The sequence below is a fragment of the Rhinoraja longicauda genome, chromosome 25 (genome assembly GCF_053455715.1).
Source record: "Rhinoraja longicauda isolate Sanriku21f chromosome 25, sRhiLon1.1, whole genome shotgun sequence".
NCBI classification, from domain to species: Eukaryota; Metazoa; Chordata; class Chondrichthyes; order Rajiformes; family Arhynchobatidae; genus Rhinoraja; species Rhinoraja longicauda.
This window is the reverse complement of record NC_135977.1, coordinates 11,199,495-11,218,905: the sequence shown is the minus strand read 5'-3', so window position 1 is coordinate 11,218,905 and position 19,411 is coordinate 11,199,495. Positions and strand designations below refer to the sequence as shown.

The 19,411-nt window shown below is 43.2% G+C and overlaps 1 protein-coding gene across 1 annotated transcript in view; it reads right to left on the bottom strand.

The window, feature by feature from the left end:
* The window catches only part of LOC144605743 (paxillin-like), a 112,446-nt gene extending 101,421 nt beyond the window's left edge, over window positions 1-11,025 (bottom strand). Inside the window, exon 1 of the mRNA XM_078421259.1 lies at window positions 10,889-11,025. Coding sequence (XP_078277385.1) covers window positions 10,889-10,901 — 13 coding nt within the window. The 5' untranslated portion in view covers window positions 10,902-11,025. The remainder of the gene's footprint in view (window positions 1-10,888) is intronic.
* Window positions 11,026-19,411: the final 8,386 nt, after the last annotated feature.

The window sequence follows — 19,411 nt, the reverse complement described above, 5'->3', positions numbered from 1 at the left end:
TCTCCTCCTCCTTCCCCTCCCCCACCTCTCAACCCCCCTTATCCTCCCCCCTAGGAGATAGATTTAAACTTTAAAATGTGAATAACTTTAAAAATATAACACCGATTGCAATGAAACTTCTTCCAATAGCACCAAACGGACGAAGGTGAGCAAAGTGGGCCTAGTTGTCGTGCTATCGTGTACCGTTTTGACTGTAGTTCAGGAACAAATAAACAAACAAAATAGAGTTTTAGTATATAGATGCATAATGCCGAAGATGTGATACGTTAATTAAAGAGGGAGAGAAACAGTTGGTCAACACTTATACTTTTGATCCAGAGGACCAGGCGAGCTGGAGCCTCACAGCGCCTGTGACTTGGATTCAATCCTACTGTTTGTGTGGTCACAATTTGACATTTGAAATTCACTTGAACAGATATCTAGGTTTAGAGGGATATAGGCCAGGCAAGTGGGAGTAATTTGGTTAGATAAGTTGGTCAGCAGTAGGTTCACTAGGTTAATTCCCGGAATGGCGGGACTGTCGTATGTTGAAAGGCTGGAGCAATTAGGCTTGTATACACTGGAATTTAGAAGGATGAGGGGGGATCTTATTGAAACATATAAGATAATTAGGGGATTGGACACATTAGAGGCAGGAAACATGTTCCCAATGTTGGGGGAGTCCAGAACAAGGGGCCACAGTTTAAGAATAAGGGGTAGGCCATTTAGAACGGAGATGAGGAAGAACTTTTTCAGTCAGAGAGTGGTGAAGGTGTGGAATTCTCGGCCTCAGAAGGCAGTGGAGGCCAGTTCGTTGGATGCTTTCAAGAGAGAGCTGGATAAAGCTCTTAAGGATAGCGGAGTGAGGGGGTATGGGGAGAAGGCAGGAACGGGGTACTGATTGAGAGTGATCAGCCATGATCGCATTGAATGGCGGTGCTGGCTCGAAGGGCTGAATGGCCTACTCCTGCAACTATTACCTATTGTCTATTGTCTATTGACAAGTTAGGCTTAGGAGTCTGTTTCCGTGTTGTATTCCACATGTGAAATTTGTAGATTCTCCCCATGACCATATAGGTTTCCTCCAAGTCCTCCTATTCTCACAAAGAGCTAGTTGGTAGGATTTTATAAATTACCCCTGGTGCAAGTCGCTGTTGGGAGAATCAGGGAAGTTGATTGGTTCGCGAGAGAGAAACGGTTACTGGAGATTAAGTAGGGGAAATGGAATGATGAAATTGTTCCATGAGTCAACATAAATGCAGTGGGTTAAATATCTCCTTATGTTCAAAGAAAGTATGAAGTAAGGAATAGTGGTTTGCATGGTTTTCTTTACTGCCTTTGAACTGGTCAGGCAGATGTCTCAATCAATGCAGTCATATGTAGGATGAGGTTGGCAGCCATAGCTGTTTCATTATGAATGGACAAATTTTATGATGGTTCCCAATGCAGAGCTAGACAATCAACCTTTTATCATTTATCACATGGAGGTGGTAAATATTGTGGTTTTTGCTTATACTTTGCTGCTCAAGTTTTGATACTACATTACAACATCTGGTGTGGCATTATGAATGCCAGTCATGTCCCCTGGAAAAGATCCAATGGTTAGTCTTTGGCCTTCATTGCTGTGTTCACAACTAGACTTTCATTAGTGCAAACGCCCAATTCACAAACTGTTTAGGTCTGTCTATCTATGCAATGCACCGAAGGTCAAGTCCTTGTATTGATTCCAGGGGAAGACAAGGTCGTTGATGAGGATGTTGTTTTCCATTAGATCTCCATTGTTCCTTTGCTATTAATCAATATGTATTTAACGTGGTTGTTCCTTGATTTGAGCTACCATCTTGTCTTCCCTTCCACTCGGTTGGCAATTGGAAATAGAAGGCTCACCAAGATCATTCAGTAGGGCTACACAAAAATCCGCAAATATTTTGAAATAACGTTCACCATTGTTGAGAACAGGTTAACAACCTTTCATTTTAGTACTCTTGGGAATCATACATATTCCTCTGTGTAATTCTACATCCATTGTCTTTATAAGGCACCTCACATCACAGCGGAACATACCATGGCCAGGCCAGATGTTTATAAAGTCATTGCACCTTCACCACATGATTTCCATATGTTTCTGCTGAATGCTTTTATTTCTGATATGTTCTGGGAAGTTGCAAGTTGAAAAAAGCAGTAGAACAGCTTACCACACTCGGTGAAGGAGAATTTTTCAAAAATAGCCACTTCTGTGCAGATATGCAGAAGTCATGCAAGACATCTCATTTGTGGGTGCGAGAACAGTTAAAAAAATGAGAAAACCATCTCATCAGTACTAAGTTACAATATCCATTCAAGACTGCAAAAAATTGAAGAGTTATGGGCTTGCCCAAACCATCACGCAAATTAACCTCCCTTCCATTGACTCCGTCTACACTTCACGCTGCCTCGGCAAGGCCACCAGCATAATCAAGGACCAGTCTCACCCTGGTCACTCCCTCTTCTCCCCCATCCCATCAGGCAAAGTTTGAAAATGCATACCTCTAGATTATGGGACAGTTTCTTCCCAGCTGTTTTCAGGCATCTGAACCTTCCTCTCACCAGCTAGAGGGCGGTCCTGACCTCCCATCTACCTCATTTGAGACCTTTGAACTATCTTTAATTGGACTATCAGACTTTATCAATACTATCAACTTAATGTTGTACCCTTTACCTGTACACTGTGGACGGTTTGATTGTAACCATGTATAGTCTTTTCTTTAACAAGATACCAAGCCACAAAAAACTTTTCACTGTACCTTGGTATATTTGACAATAATAAACTAAACTAAACAAAAATTAGTCATTGATAATAACATCAAAAGTCTTCTCAGAAAGTGATTTGACAAAATATGCTATTGAGGGACAAGGAAAATAGGTCAGGCAGAAGGATCTATTCCCAGCACTACATTCATTTTGATCTGCAGGACTCTTTCCCAGATTTCAATCACCCCCTAACATTCCAGCCACCTTCTAAGGTAAGTTTCCATTAGTGAAAATTAACATTATTGCCATTTCATTGTGTCAAACAATCCAAAAGGAAGATGACAAAATAATCCACAATGAGATAAAAGTTGGAAGGAAAAATTTAAATATAACCAAACTAGAAATGAATAATGAGATGAAGCACATTTTCATGTTTGCTATCAGAGTTGATACTAAAAGAATTCTATAGCATATTGACAACAAATAATTGAATAGTGTATCAAACACAAAGCATAAACAGGGGGATAGCAAGAACAGATTCTGTCTCATTCAACGTTATAAGTTTAAAGATGCGTTTGAGAACAAAATAAAAAACAGTAAATTCCTTATGCAAAAAAATAAACTGCTGGAAGAACTTAGTGGATCAAGCAACATATATGACGCAAAGGGAGATCAACATAGTTGGGTGAAGACCTTGCATTCTGATTGAGAATGTAGAGGGAAGACAGCCAGTATATAGCAGTGAGAGGCAGTGGCGAGTCAGAAGCTGGCAACTAATAGGTGGAACTGGATAAATAGTGGAAGATGGGCAGATGGAGCCAGCTAGAGAAGCGGGAAGTGTTGAGAATGAGGTTTGTAAGTAATAGGTGGAAGCAGACAAGGAGGTCCTTTCAGCTTTCTGCAGAAACCATTTTCTCCATGACTCCCTGGACTAAACTGAGCTAGTTGTGTGTGAATCAACATGTTTTCCTACATCATAACATTGACAATATTGTTTGTAAAGTGACAGAGGGCATCTTGAATTTATAAAAGGTGATTTAAAAATACAACATCTTTTTAATACTTTTTTTTTCAATCTACATTTAGCACTAAATTCCTAAGAACAGGCATTAACTGTTACCCCTAATCCGAGATGTTTGAATTATCTTTTCTACTGATGTCGCAATAGCCTAACACCTTCATGACCTCAGGTCATAAAATCTGCTATTTTGTACCATCGTTCGCAGATTAAATACAGCAGCGATCAGAAGCCAAAGTTGGTAATCTCCATAAAACAAGTAACCAAACATTTTTAAAAAGGAAACAATGTCCCTTTGCCTTTCGATTTAATCTGGGTTGTTTTATTTTGTTAAAATCATTTTCAACTGTGCTTTCCATCTATTGTTTCCATCTTCCCCTTTGTCGGGAAGTCCTCTTGCATCTTTATAAAAAGATTCCTTCACCATCAACAAACTAAATAGGGCACACAGCTCTCTATTAAATCAACAAAGAACTACTCGTATTCACTGGGTTCCAGTGTAGAATCCATGTTCGTGAATCAAAGAACTGGCTGTAAATATGAATGAGGAGAAATGTGGCATCCAATCTATAAGTGGAAAGTGGTGCACTGGAAAGAGAATATGCTTTTTAAAAAAATATAAAGAGTGGAAAGGGCTGTCACTGCAAATGTTTCTGCTATAAACAGAAGGGTATCTGCTGCACCCAGAAATCAATCTTTCGCCCACGACATTTTGATTTCTATCCCTTACATCAAAGTCACGAAAATAGATTGGTGAAGGAATATCATCCGGCACATTCTGCTCTGAGGCACTGATTCACTCATCCATTCTGTACTACTGTGGAAAATGTTCACTGAGAGCTTGATGTATTCTACTGCACTGTTCTCCATTCCTTCCTTCATTTCTCTCGCATCATTGATCAATCCTTCACTCCCTCCGACTAGAAATACCACTTTATTGACCCTTCATGAATCCTGAAGTGGTTTAGCTAGCCAATCAATTATTACAAACCAGTAGTATAAGAAAATAACTGCAGATGCTGGTACAAATCGATTTATTCACAAAATGCTGGAGTAACTCAGCAGGTCAGGCAGCATCTCGGGAGAGAAGGAATGGGTGACGTTTCGGGTCGAGACCCTTCTTCAGACTGATGTCGGGGGTGGGACAAAGGAAGGATATAGGTGGAGACAGGAAGATAGAGGGAGATCTGGGAAGGAGGAGGGGAAGAGGAGCTATCTGAAGTTGGAGAAGTCGACGTTCATACCACCGGGCCGCAAACTGCCCAGGCGAAATATGAGGTGCTGCTCCTCCAATTTCCGGCGGGCCTCACTATGGCACTGGAGGAGGCCCATGACAGAGAGGTCAGACTGGGAATGGGAGGGGGAGTTAAATTGCTGGGCCACCGGGAGATCAGTTGCGTTAATGCGGACCGAGCGCAGGTGTTCAGCGAAGCGATCGCCGAGCCTGCGCTTGGTTTCGCCGATATAGATAAGTTGACATCTAGAGCAGCGGATGCAATAGATGAGGTTGGAGGAGGTGCAGGTGAACCTCTGTCTCACCTGGAAAGAATGTTTGGGTCCTTTGATGGAGTTGAGGGGGGAGGTAAAGGGACAGGTGTTGCATCTCGTGCGGTTGCAAGGGAAAGTGCCCGGGGTTAGGGTGGTTTGGGTAGGAAGGGACGAGTGGACCAGGGAGTTGCGGAGGGAACGGTCTCTGCGGAACGCAGAGAGGGGAGGGGATGGGAAGATATGGCCAGTGGTGGGGGTCCTGTTGTAGGTGACGGAAATGTTGGTGGATAATATGTTGGATCCGCTGGCTGGTGGGGTGGAAGGTGAGAACGAGGGGGATCCTGTCCTTGTTGCGAGTGTGGGGATGGGGAGCAAGAGCGGAGCTGCGGGATGTAGAAGAGACCCTAGTGAGAGCCTCATCTATAATGGAGGAGGGAAAGCCCCGTTTTCTGAAAAACGAGGACATCTCGGAAGCCCTAGTGTGAAACACCTCATCCCGGGCGCAGATGCGGCGTAGACGGAGGAATTGGGAGTAGGGGATAGACTTTTTGCAGGGGACCGGGTGGGAAGAAGTGTAGTCCAGATAGCTGTGCGAGTCGGTGGGCTTGTAATAAATGTCCGTCACTAGTTTTTCTCCTGTGATGGAGATGGTGAGGTCCAGAAACGGGAGGGAGATGTCAGAGATAGTCCAGGTATATTTAAGGGCAGGATGGAAATTGGAGGTGAAGTGTATAAAGTCAGTGAGTTCTGCATGGGTGTAAGAGGTAGCACCAATGCAGTCGTCGATGTAGCGGAGGTAGAGTTCGGGGATGGGGCCAGTGTACGTCTGGAACAGGGATTGTTCGACGTACCCAACAAAGAGGCAGGCGTAGCTAGGGCCCATGCGAGTGCCCATAGCCACGCCTCTGGTTTGGAGGAAGTGGGAGGAGTCAAAGGAGGTTTTCAGAAGAACACCATTAAAACTTATAATAAATGTAGCCTTGTGGAGGCATGTCAAGGCACAGGTAGAAAGATGACTGTCCCCTCTTCTGTTACTTACTGATTACTTTTGTTTTATTGGAACCTGTAAAGTTTGTTTATTTATGCTTTCTATCAAAATACAGTCTGCTGTCCATCCCAATAACCCCTTTTAGGGTAGCTTTCCTTATCCCTGACATGAATTATTGTAATGGGATTAATTTGTCCTGGAACAGTCACTTCTTACATTGTAGCTGCTTATTCTGTGGGTACAACCTGTTTTAGTTTTTAGGGTTGGCGTTCACATTGAGTTCGGATTTGTAGAAGAGAATTAATATTTAGGATATTCCAGGACAGGCGTTTCTAGCTCGGTCTGACTACATGTCAAGATCCAGAATGGTCAGGATTAGAGCCGTGAGAAAGGTATGGATGGAGTCATGGTTAGAATTAGAGCTCCAGTATTGACCACATCTGAGAAGTTGACAAGCTGTGAATCAACAGGAGGCTTCAAAGAGACCATAGATCACTTGAAGAAAACACTGTCACAAATTTGGAGTGTCAAATTACATAACCTACTAATCCCTTTTCTACATAATTTGTCCTTTCACTATCCCTCTCACAGTGCAGTAATATTCATTCTGCTTAATTCATAAAATCACACAGAAGGGGGCATTTGAGCCCCTGAGATTGCTCGACCTTCTGGAGTAAAGAATGCCAAAAATACACCATCCCCGAAGTGAAGAAATTTCTCCTCATCTAATCCATCAATGACCTAAGTCTTATTCTGAGATTGTGACCCTAGGAGTCCTATTACTTCTCAGCTCAGGGCAACATCCTCCCTGCATCCAGCTGTAAGAATTTTGAGAGTTTCACTGCGATCTCCTCTCATAGAGTTAGTCGAGACAATCTTCCTTTGTAGAATAAACCCACCTGTCCTTGGCACCAGTCGTAAAGCATTGTGCACTCCTCCTATAAAAGGCAGGTTATCTATTGGGTAAGGAATCCAAAATGTACATAATAATTAAGGTGTTGTCTCACCAAGGCCCTATACAGAATGACATCTTTACCTCAACATTTACATAATCTCATATTAAAGTCCAACATACTATTTGCCTTATTGTAATATCAGCTTTGCCCAATATCTTACCATTAAAAAAAAGAGTTTTTTATGTTTGTGCATGGATAACTTTACATTTTTCCACAGTATATTCCTTTCTCTTTCTATCGAACCTCCAATTCTCAATTTGGGTCAGTATATTACTCATAATTTAATGTGCTCTAATGCCGGTGACAAACCTCCTGCATGGAGACCTCAACAAACGTCCAAATATACCATGCACTGATATCATCTGATGCGTCGAGCCGCAAACACACAGACCAAAATAGCTTTACTATAGTACATGCACTAGAAGTTTTAGTGAAAAGCCACTTGATAAATTAGTTAAGTTGTCATACAAGGCCAAACAAAAGCCTTCTCAATGAGCCTTTTCAAGGGAACTGTCGCTGTCTTCAAATCTAATTGTGACATCAATGAACACAGTAACGGGTCCCATTTAAAAAATAGTACTAACAACAACAAACCTTGGCTTAAACAGGGCAATTATAGTCTGTTGTTTTATTAATTAGAAGGTCAACAATTAGATTATATCCTAAGCATTCCAGTAGCTTAGTCAAACATGATTTTTCTTTCATAAATTCTTGCCGAATCTGCCATTAATTCCCCCTCCTGCCCCCCATCCCAGATGTCCTCTTTTTTCATCCTTCATTATGGATCCTAGCATTTTCCTACTACTTATGTTTAGATATCTGTTTCCGCAATTTGCCATTTTCTCTCTCCTTTCTTAAATAGCATTTGCTTTTCTCCAATTCACAAGAGCATGTCCAGAACGTGTAGAATTTTGGCTGATGCGAAATGGAGCTTTGACAATCTTTCATGACATTTCTTTCAAAACACCTGGATGCAGATAATTTGTTTCTTGGGGTTTATCAACTTTTAGTCTCGCCAACTTTTCTTGTACTTTGTTTTTTTTTAAAGTAACATTTAATTATTTCCTTCAGCACCTCATTCTCAATAGGCACCTGATTCTGTGGTATTTCTGGCAATTTTTTAGGCCTCTTCAATGACGAACACATAATCGATGTCACCAAAACTGATTATCCAATACAAATTCACTAAGCAACAATTGTGCATAAATGGTTTCTCTTTATTGCAAGAGTAATCAACTTCTAAGGTGCTGCAAAGCATTTTCAATGCCCTGAGGAACCAAAACGGAATATATAAAAATGCTGTGCACTTTTATATTAAAAAGTTAAATAATTCTGTGTTTAGCTCATGTTAAAATGATTGTTTATCCAATAAAAGTTGAACCAAGCTGCGAACATTGAATGAAAGGCCTGTATCAAAACCTGCACCACTGCAGTTTCAAATAAGATTGGACCAGAAAGAGGAACTGAAAATCAGAAAATGTTTGGAATCTGACCATTGCCTCTTTTTGGAAGGAAATTATGAAGTCAACATATATTAGGCAGAGAAAGCATTTCCATTTGCACACATCCATAACAAAAATTTTGTTGACTTAATCCTAAGGGAATGGGAACGGTTACATAAAATTAACTTTTCTAAATAAATTCCAATTCAGTCTCTTTTCTGTACATTGTGCATATCACTGATTGAAGCTCAGATCACTTGAGCAGTTGTGGCTTTACTGAACTCAAAATGTTCACCTACTCATTTGTCCATGACGTTGCCATTAAATTCTCAAAACAATACAATTATGACATTGCAATTATGTAAGCTGATTTCAGAACCCAACTACACATTCAGTTGATGTCTGTGCTGAGCAGATCAACAGGTTATCAAACTAACCGTGACATTCCACAAAAGAGATTTTTTAGAACCACAAAGTGGTTACAGGTCAAACAGAGGCAATTTAGCTGATCACACTGATGTCAGCAATCTGCAAGAGCAAACCATGTTATTCCACGCTCCCCCCAAAGTTCTGCATTTTTTTCCTCCTCTATCAAGCACTTATCCAGTTCTCCTTTGAACATAATGATTCAACCTTCCTCCACTCCTAATCCTAGCAGTGCAGTTCAGACACCATCTGCTCATTTTGGAGTCTTTTGCCAATTATCTTTGTTTTATGTCCACTGTCTCCTGGCTCTTCCTCCAGTGGGAATAAATAGTTTTGTGCTATCAATGACCATTCATGATTTCAAGTATCTTTATCAGATTCCCTTCAAATAAAACAACACCACCTTGTCCATATACTTGAAGTCTGCCATGTGTAGAATCATTCCAATATTTTGTGCACTTAAGATTTCTTTCAGACTCCATTGGTGTCTTGCACATTGTCTGATTTTGAGGTTCTAATGCATTATGTACGCCACAAAAACTATACTTTGCATTTCTCGTTCTGGGCTGTACTCTAAACTAAAATTATCTGTTCCTATCTTCCAAACATGTCATTCCAGGAGGCAAAAGGAATGGCTGGTGTGAAATAGCAATAAATTTGATGCCTGGAGACATATGTAATAATCACCATAGACATTAAACAAGTGTGCTGTACACCCTAATACTAACATATATCCCAAAACAAATACTGGCTTGCCACATGGAGAGTTGTACACATTAAGGAAATAAACTGTCTGTTGAAATTTAGACACCAAAGGAATCTGCCCACGCCTTTCTGAAAAAAAAGATTATGGAAAAACTACACCAGCGGCTATGAATACTGTTTATCTTTGAAAACTATGCAGTTTTGCATTGCTTCGTTCCTCCCGAACTGAAATATCAAAATTCACATATCAAATCAAACGGCTACATCTCACGATTATCGATGAAATCGAATCGTTACCAACAACCCCCAACTATCAAATCCCCACTGATTAGTCACCAGATAAAATCTCTATTTCTTCTGATTCGCGCCCCTCTCGCAACCACGAAATCAACCCAGTCGTTTCCTGGTCGTCCTGGGGATAGTTATTCAAAGTGTGATTGTAGTGGGAAAGTAATCAAATTATGACTCCCCAATAAGCAAAGAGCGACAAATCATACTGTTAATCCCTACAACACCACGGGACTGACAACTTTACCACGAGCCCCTCACAGCCCGCAAGGGTTGCCTTTCCTCGCAGGGATCTCTAGTCCTTACTTATTCCCATGTAGCCGCACGAATCCCCACCATAAAAAGGGATAATTGTCCCCACAATCCAGATTCCCACCCTGTGACTGTGTGGATCCATGAGTTAATCGGATCACCACAGCCCGCCCGGGCGGAGCTTCTGAGACTGGGAAAGTTTGTTGCCCAGACTCCAGGTCCCTTGTGATCAAACAAATCCTTTCAGCTCCAGCGGTTCCGAACAAACGGGAAACTTTTCAGATCTTTCACACAAACTTCCAGCGGCACTGCCCCGGGACGAGGAGCGGTGGCTGAGCCCGGCGAGCTCGCCGCCGCCCGTCCCCTGCCTCCCGGCAGAGCCCCTCACGTACAGACCGCAGCCGCTCGCTGGCCTCCTCTGCCCGACAGGCCGGCCGGCCTGCCTGCTTGCCAGGCACCGGTAACCAGGGCCACCTTCGCGGCCTGCCCGCCCGCCCGCCCGCCTACCAACCGGTACTGGGTGCGGTTGCTGGAGCTCGAGTGGGTATCCGGCCCGGTTCGCTTGGTTTTCCGGGTCCAGTCCCGGTCCCCCTCCCTCCGTGTCGACATCTCTTACCCAGGTCGTCCATGTTCCGGCTGCGAGTGGCTGAGCCCCGGCGGCCGACGAGCTGGTGAGACCGGCGAGGGCGCTCCGACAGCCAGCGGCCGAGTGAGGCGGCCCGGAGCTCGTGTTGGTGCGCGCAGGAGGGGGGGGGGAGACTTGCAGCCACGCGCGGGCACGGCCGGGGCGGGGAGCGCACGCGCCAATAACCGCCCCCTCCCGGCTGGGGGGGGGGAGGGTAGATTAGGCGGGGAGAGAGGGCAGCTCACAATATGTTCTCCTCGCCTCCCTTCCCCGGCCCGTGGCCCCGACGTTTCTCCTCCCCATCTTTCAAAGGCTGGGGCACCGCGCCAAGGGGCACCGGACACCCTCGCTCCGCTTCGCCGCACGGCCACGGCAGTTTTGGCGTAAAGTAATCGGTCGCTTGGAGCATCGCCGAATCCATCGTCCCTCGGCTCGGGTAGACGTATACTCTTCACTGTGGGCATCTCAACCACCATTTACCTCGGGCATCACATCGTTCAAAGACCAAGGGCTTCACAGGCACCAGACAGCAAATTATCAAAGATACAGCACAAAAAAAAAAGCCCTTTGGCCCTTTTCACTTCGAGCATCTCCCTCCACTTTCTTGATCATCACAGTAGACTACCGATTGATGTCTATTACAAACCCAGTGACTCCCACAACTATCTCGACTACATTTCTTCCCACCCTGCTTCCTGCAAAGACTCTATCCCCGACTCCCAATTCCTCCCTCTACACTGCAACTGGCCCAAGATGAGTTGTTCCATACCAGGACATCCGAGATGTCCTCATGAGGGAACAGGGGTTCTCTTCCATCGTAGATGAGGTCCTCACACGTGTCTCCTCGGTACCTCGTAACTGCTCCCTTGCTCCCCATCCCCCTAGCCACAACAGGGATAGAGTCCCCCTAGTCCTTATCTTTCACCCCATCAGCCGTCGCATGCAACGCTGACATTGACATTGTCGCATGCAACTCTGACATTGTCACCACCTCCAACGGGATCCCACTGCGTCACATCTTCCCATCTCCACCCCTTCATGCCTTCTGCAGAGATGGTTCCCTCCACTACTCCCTGGTTAGCTCATCCCTTCCCACTAAAAACCACCCCCTCCTCAAGTATATCACACCCTGCAACTGCAGGAGATGCAACACCTGTCCCTATACCTCCTCCATAGACTCTGTCCAGGGACCCCAACGTCCTTTCAGGTTAGGCAGAGGTTCACTTGCACCTCCTCCAAATTCATATACTGCATCCGTTGTTCAAGATATCGACTCGTATATCGGCGAGGCCAAACGTAGACTGGGCGATCGTTTTGCTGAACACCTTTGCTCACCCTGTCTGGACCTACCTGATCTGATCTCTGTGTTGCCAAACACTTTAATTCCCCTTCCCACGCTGACCTCCTTCATTGTCAGAGTGAGGCTAAACGCAAATTGGAGGAACAGCATCCCATATTTTACTTGGCCAGCTCAAACCCAGTGGTATGAATTTTGATTTCTCTAACTTCATATAACCCCTGCATTCCCTCTCCATCCCTCCCCACCCAAATCGCACCAGCTTCTCGTTCTTACCTAGCAAACAGCGAACAATGGCCTGTTTCCTTTATCATCGTTACTTTTTTGCATATCTTTCATTAATTTGTTCTATATCTCTCGACATCACCATCTATATCGTTTCCCTTTCCCGTGACTCTCAGTCTGAAGAAGGGTCTCAACCCGAAATGTCACCCATTCCTTCTCTCCAGAGTTTCTACCTGTCCTGCTGAGTTACAATAGACAATAGGTGCAGGAGTAGGCCATTCGGCCCTTCGAGCCAGCACCGCCATTCAATGTGATCATGGCTGATCATTCTCAATCAGTACCCCGTTCCTGCTTTCTCCCCATACCCCCTGACTCCGCTATCCTTAAGAGCTCTATCTAGCTCTCTCTTGAATGTATTCAGAGAATTGGCCTCCACTGCCCTCTGAGGCAGAGAATTCCACAGATTCACAACTCTCTGACTAAAAATGTTTTTCCTCATCTCTGTTCTAAATGGCCTACCCCTTATTCTTAAACTGTGGCCCCTGGTTCTGGACTCCCCCAACATTGGGAACATGTTTCCTGTCTCTAACATGTCCAACCCGTTAATAATCTTATACATTTCGATAAGATCCCCTCTCATCCTTCTAAATTCCAGTGTATACAAACCTAGTCGCTCTAGTCTTTCAACATATGACAGTCCCGCCATTCCGGGAATTAACCTAGTAAACCTACGCTGCACGCTCTCCAGTTACTCCAGCATTTTATGTCTATCTTCAGTTTAAACCAGTATCTGCAGTTCCTTCCGACACACGCCCTTTGGCCCATCAGCTGTACCCATCACCAACGACCCATTTTACATTAATCCTACCTTAGTCCCATTTTTTAATTATCCACCCATTCAAATCAACTCTTCCCAGATTTCACCATTCACCTACACACTGGAGACACAGGGGATTAACCAACTAACCTGCACATCTTTGTGAGAATGTGCAAAACTCCACACAGTTTAACACCCTTTTACATCAACATCACAGAGACAGCTCACCACAGGATTCAAATCCATCAGTCACTAAGGCGCTATTTGTACACCTTACACCTCCAGTAAAGGAATCATATCTATCAAGGTTAGGAGGGATATGGACCAAACGTGGGCAGGTAAGACGAGTGTAGCTGGGCATGGTGTGGGCAAGTTAGGCCCTTCGTTTCCAGGCTGTATCACTCTATGACTATGACCAAGTACCAGATGTATTACATCCACTTCATTGTGGCCATCATATCAGTTATACACAATCATCCTTTGCATCAATAATTCACCATGTACATTCACAATGGCATGAGACCGGGTACATGGTATTGTTAATTGAAGAGACACTTAATATCAGTAATTTAACAAGATAACATCAGTACTTTTAGCAAAGTGCATATCACTTCCTCCATTCAGCATGCTTTAAACATCTAAGGTTCACAACAGCATTACATCTGTATTCAGAATGGACCTTATATAATCCCTTCACCAATTTGCAGATTAATTAGCCTCTAAATTGCTGCTAATTTGTACACGAATGGTAGTGTATCAACATTTCACCATATGCATTACATGGACCATTCACTGCGGGCATATATCCATCATTTTCCTCAAGAATCCACTTACCAAACCTTGTGTGCTCCTCTGCACCTTGTAGACCTGTGGACCAGAAGATTAGACGTAGTTTGACTTTTTTCTTGCGCATCTTGTCCTTGGGTTCTGGACTCAGGTCAATTCAGATCTCTGGTCTGGGCACATGGCTTTGAAAAGATCCTGGGTTAGGCTTGGGGACAGAGGACAATGTCGAAAAAGATACTGGTTACAGACTCGCATGTACCTCAGGGCCCTGGCAGACAACTGGAGGTGGGATTTAGGGCGAGGGTGGATTGGGGTTTGGATCCTACTTTGCATCTTCAGCCATTGCCTTCACGGTTCACCTTACTGATTTCCAAGTATTTCCCCTCAGGATGTCCTGGAATTCTCAGGGTCTTGTCAACAAGCCTAGAACAGGTGAGGAGTGGCAAACAGTGGGAGAGGACAGAAATGGGATGACGAAAACAGTGAGATGGACCCATCCCTCAGGCCAGATGTGTCCAACAGACCCCATGTATTATATATCACAGCATTAAATAGATATCAGGATCTCGTTAATTTTGCTAGTAAAAATAGCTTTTCTTTATTTACACTTTCAAAACAACTGTTATTATGAGCTGTCATTAATTTTCCCTTCTGCTGCTCCAAAATGGAGTATTCTGCTAACCTCTAATAAAAACAGAGCAACATAAATAAATCTTCTGTATAACGCATTTAAATTTCCATAGCCATAGACTACCTTGAAACTAGGATTAGATTTTCAATAAAAACACTGATAATAAAGTGAACGTGGAGTAAGGAGATTGGAATTGAATCATATGGGCCATATAAAAAAAACACGTTTAATGAGCCAAATGTCCTGTTTCTATGTATTAACATTTTATGATTTTTTTGATCTGGAAGAGTACCGGCCACATATTATTTGTTTCCCTGCAAACCACTTGTTGCCATTATTGACCACATTGCATGATTCAATGCATTATTAGTGTCCTCATACACCAATCTGAGTAGCACTCTGCACAGTCAGTATGCATTCCGCAGTCCCATTGCGTTGTCAGTAATCTCCACATCTTACTTCACTGGAATGTCCTTGTATGATATTGGTTCATGGGATATCAAATTCTCCTGTGCACACTTGTTCCCTCATATTCAACATTCTTTGGTTCCATTCACTTTGTGGCTCAGCAGGTAAGTTTAGTTTAGTTTATTATTGTCATATGTACAGTGAAAATCTTTTGTTTGAGTGTTATCCAGTCAAAGAAAAGATTACATGCTTACAATCAATCTGTCCACAGTGTAGATAAAGGGTACAACATTTAGTGCAATATAAAGTCCGATCAAAGATAGTTCAAAGGTCTCCAATGAGGTAGATGGGAAGTCAGGATTGCAATCTAGCTGATGAGAAGACCGTTCAATTACCTGTCAACAGCTGTAAAAAAACTGTTGCTGAATCAGGAAGTATGCGTTTTCAAACTTCTGTACCTCTTGCCTGATGGGAGAGGGAAGAAGAGGGAGTGACTGAGGTGAGACTACTTGATTATGCTGGTGGCCTTGACAAGGCAGCATGAAGTGTAGATTAAGTCAATGGAAGGGAGGTTGGTTTGCATGATGGTCTGGTCTCTGCAATTATCTTGCGGTCTTGGATGGTGCTGTTCCCAAACCAGGATGTGATGCATCCCAATAAAATGCTTCCTACAGCGCATCTGTAGAAGTTGCTGAGAATTGTTGGTCAATGTATACATTATGTATAAACTGTGTGCAGTTTTGGTCTCCAAATTTGAGGAAGGATATTCTTGCTATTGAGGGCGTGCAGCGTAGGTTCACTAGGTTAATTCCCGGAATGGCGGGACTGTCGTATGTTGAAAGGCTGGAGCAATTAGGCTTGTATACACTGGAATTTAGAAGGATGAGGGGGGATCTTATTGAAACATATAAGATAATTAGGGGATTGGACACATTAAAGGCAGGAAACATGTTCCCAATGTTGGGGGAGTCCAGATCAAGGGGCCACAGTTTAAGAATAAGGGGTAGGCCATTTAGAACGGAGATGAGGAAGAACTTTTTCAGTCAGAGAGAGGTGAAGGTGTGGAATTCTCTGCCTCAGAAGGCAGTGGAGGCCAGTTCGTTGGATGCTTTCAAGAGAGAGCTGGATAGAGCTCTTAAGGATAGCGGAGTGAGGGGGTATGGGGAGAAGGCAGGAACGGGGTACTGATTGAGAGTGATCAGCCATGATCGCATTGAATGGCGGTGCTGGCTCGAAGGGCTGAATGGCCTACTCCTGCACCTATTGTCTATTGTCTATTGTATGTATACGTTGATGTATGTGTACTGCTTCACTTCCTAAAGTAAATCACCATCTCCTTTGCTTGCTGACATTGAGGGAGAGGTTCTTGTCTTGGCAACAGGTTTCAAGGTTCTCAATCTCCTTTCTGTACTCCATCTCGTCATTAAAATAAACCCTCATTTTAACAGACTTCTTAATTTAATTATAGCGGATGGACTTACGAATGGTTGCCACACCACACCTGGCTCTCACCACCTCTCCGGCAACTTACATTCCTGGCTGAGTCGCTGATATCCTCCACAAGGTGCACCAACAAGCCCTTCCTCAACAGCTGCCGCACTGTCCAGTTGACACAGCAGTTGTTACGGCTCACATTGTAGACGCTGGTCGACAGCGCTTTCTTCAGGCCACTGCCACCGACAGGATGCGCTAGGTCACAGTGGGGCTCCCCCTCCCTCTTACCAGCTGCCTCTTCTTCCAGTCTGTCGTCACTTTGTCTTCACCCCCCCCCAACAACGCCGCCGCCTCCTCCGGAGTCACCCACATACTCCCCTTTGGAAGTATGGTGCAGAGTAGCAGCATGGCACCTATTTTTTAAAGATAAAACAACAAAGTGCAGGAGGAACTCAGCAGACTGAATCAGTCTGAAGAAAGGTCCCGACCTGAGAGGTCACCTATCCATGTTCTCCAGAGATTCTGCCTGACCCACTGAGTTACTCCAGCACATTGTGTCCTTTTGTGTATTAACCAGCATCTACGGTTCCTTGTTTCTACTATATACAATGGTAATCCCTTATTTGGTTATGGCAGACAATCAGCAACAATGGACACCATTCACCGATGGTCCGTTAAAACAAGGGTTTACTGTATTTGATATCCAGCCCACTATGGTCATGTCGTCTGTGAATTTGTAAATTGAGTTGGATTGGTATTTGGTTGCACAGTCATGAGTGTATAAGTAAGTTAATTGTTTAACATTATCACAGAGAAACAGGTAAATTGCTCATGAAGCCTTTCTTGCGACACGAGTCACCTCATCAAATATGGAGACATTTGGCAGGATTTATGTGCAGGAAACTCCCAAATGCATCAGAGGGATTATTGCAAACAATTTGTTGTGGTGATATTGATTGAGAAATAGACATTAGCTCAGCATCCTTCCTGAAAAAGGTGCCATTAGACCTTTTCCATTCAAGTGTAATGACTGATCTAAAAATTGTCAGCAGGGCATGGATATTTAACAATTGTTTGAAATAGTAACGTGTCTGTTTGATTACGATCCTTATCTTGAGATGTTTCCAATTAGGACATCTCTAAGTTGGTTTGTCAGTGACTGCAAGACATTGTTATGGGTTCTTACTGAGAAAGTACTGCAGTCACCACATAATGTTAGGAATAATCAGTGAAGCCATCTCCCTTGGCATTTAATAGAGTTAGACATCTTTCACATAAGTAGCCATGAGCTATTTACTCAGGGTGATGCCTATGCAAATAATTGAAGCATTGAGAAGGAGGAAGTAGTATAATGGTTTCATGGCTGCAGTGACATGACCTGCTCCTGAACAGTGTTTGTGATAAGAATTTATTTTTGAAACACTAAATTTCATGCTAAATTCCAAACAACAACTGTCGGCTGAGCCAGTTAGAATGAAGGAATGCTGCATGCCTATTTGAAATACACACCTTCAGCATTCTTCTCAGGAGTTTATGTCCATTTATCCACCACTGCAAAGTCTGCCAAATGTATTTTCACAAAAACATGTATCCAACTCAGATTCGGAATAGATTGTCATATCGCGTCGGGTGCAGTGAAACATCTTGTTCCCATGAAAATCACTGAGTAAACAGCATACATATAGTATTGATAAACACAACAATAAATATTACGATAAATCCAAAACAGCAGCAAGATTATTGTGCAAAATCTGACTAGTTCAAAAAAATATTAAAGTGCAACAACAGAATAACCGAATGAGATTATTCTGTAAGTAATTCTACAGTATTTGGATATAGAACACAGAACAGTAGAACATACGAATAGCTCCTTCGGCACATAATGATTGTGCCAAAATAAACTGATCTCATATGCCTGCATATGATCTATGTCCCTCCATTCACTGCAAATCCATGTGCCACTCTAAAAACCTCTTAAATGCCACTTTCCTATCTGCCTCCACCATCTGACAGCATGATCCAAACACTCACCACTCTATGTAATAAAAATCTTGCCCTGGATATTTTCTTTATACTTTGCCTCTCTCATTTTAAAACTATGCCCTCCAGTCTTGACATTTCCACCCTGGGAAAGTTTTGACTTTATAGCCTATCTATGCCTTTCAGAATTTAAAAATACTTGTATAAGGTCTCCTCTCAATCTCCAGAGAAAATGAACAAAGTCTGTCCAATCTCTCTTTGAAGCTAAAACCCCCTTAAGCAGGCTGCTTTCTGGTAAACCTCTTCTGCACCTCTCCAAAGCCACCTGCTCTTCTTGTAATGGGATGACCAGAACTATATGTAATAAGAAAAAAAGTTAACCTTGGATCATTAATTCCAATTTATAGTCATCTTTGGATCATCAATTCCAATCTGGATCTTGGTGAATGCACATTCTTTTACATAGAAAATAGAAACATAGAAAATAGATGCAGCAGGAGGCCATTTGGCCCTTCAAGCCAGCACCGCCATTCATTGTGATCATGGCTGATCATCCACAATCAGTAACCCGTGCCTGCCTTCTCCCCATATCCCTTGATTCTGCTAGCTCCTAGATCTCTATCTAACTCTCTTTTTAAATTCATCCAGTGAATTGGCCTCTACTGCCTTCCACAAATTCACAACTCTCTGGGTGAAGAAGTTTTTTCTCATCTCAGTTTTAAATGGCCTCCCCTTTATTCTTAGACTGTTGCCCCTGGTTCTGGACTCCCATAATATTGGGAACATTTTTCCTATCCTTTACATTAAATAAACCCACAATTCTTCCTGTATTCAATCCTCTTTTGTTTCATTCATGCAATAACCTATCCCTTGCTTACTTACATTGATTTCACATCCTCTAATGAATGAATAGGTTTATTGGCCAAGTATGTAGAT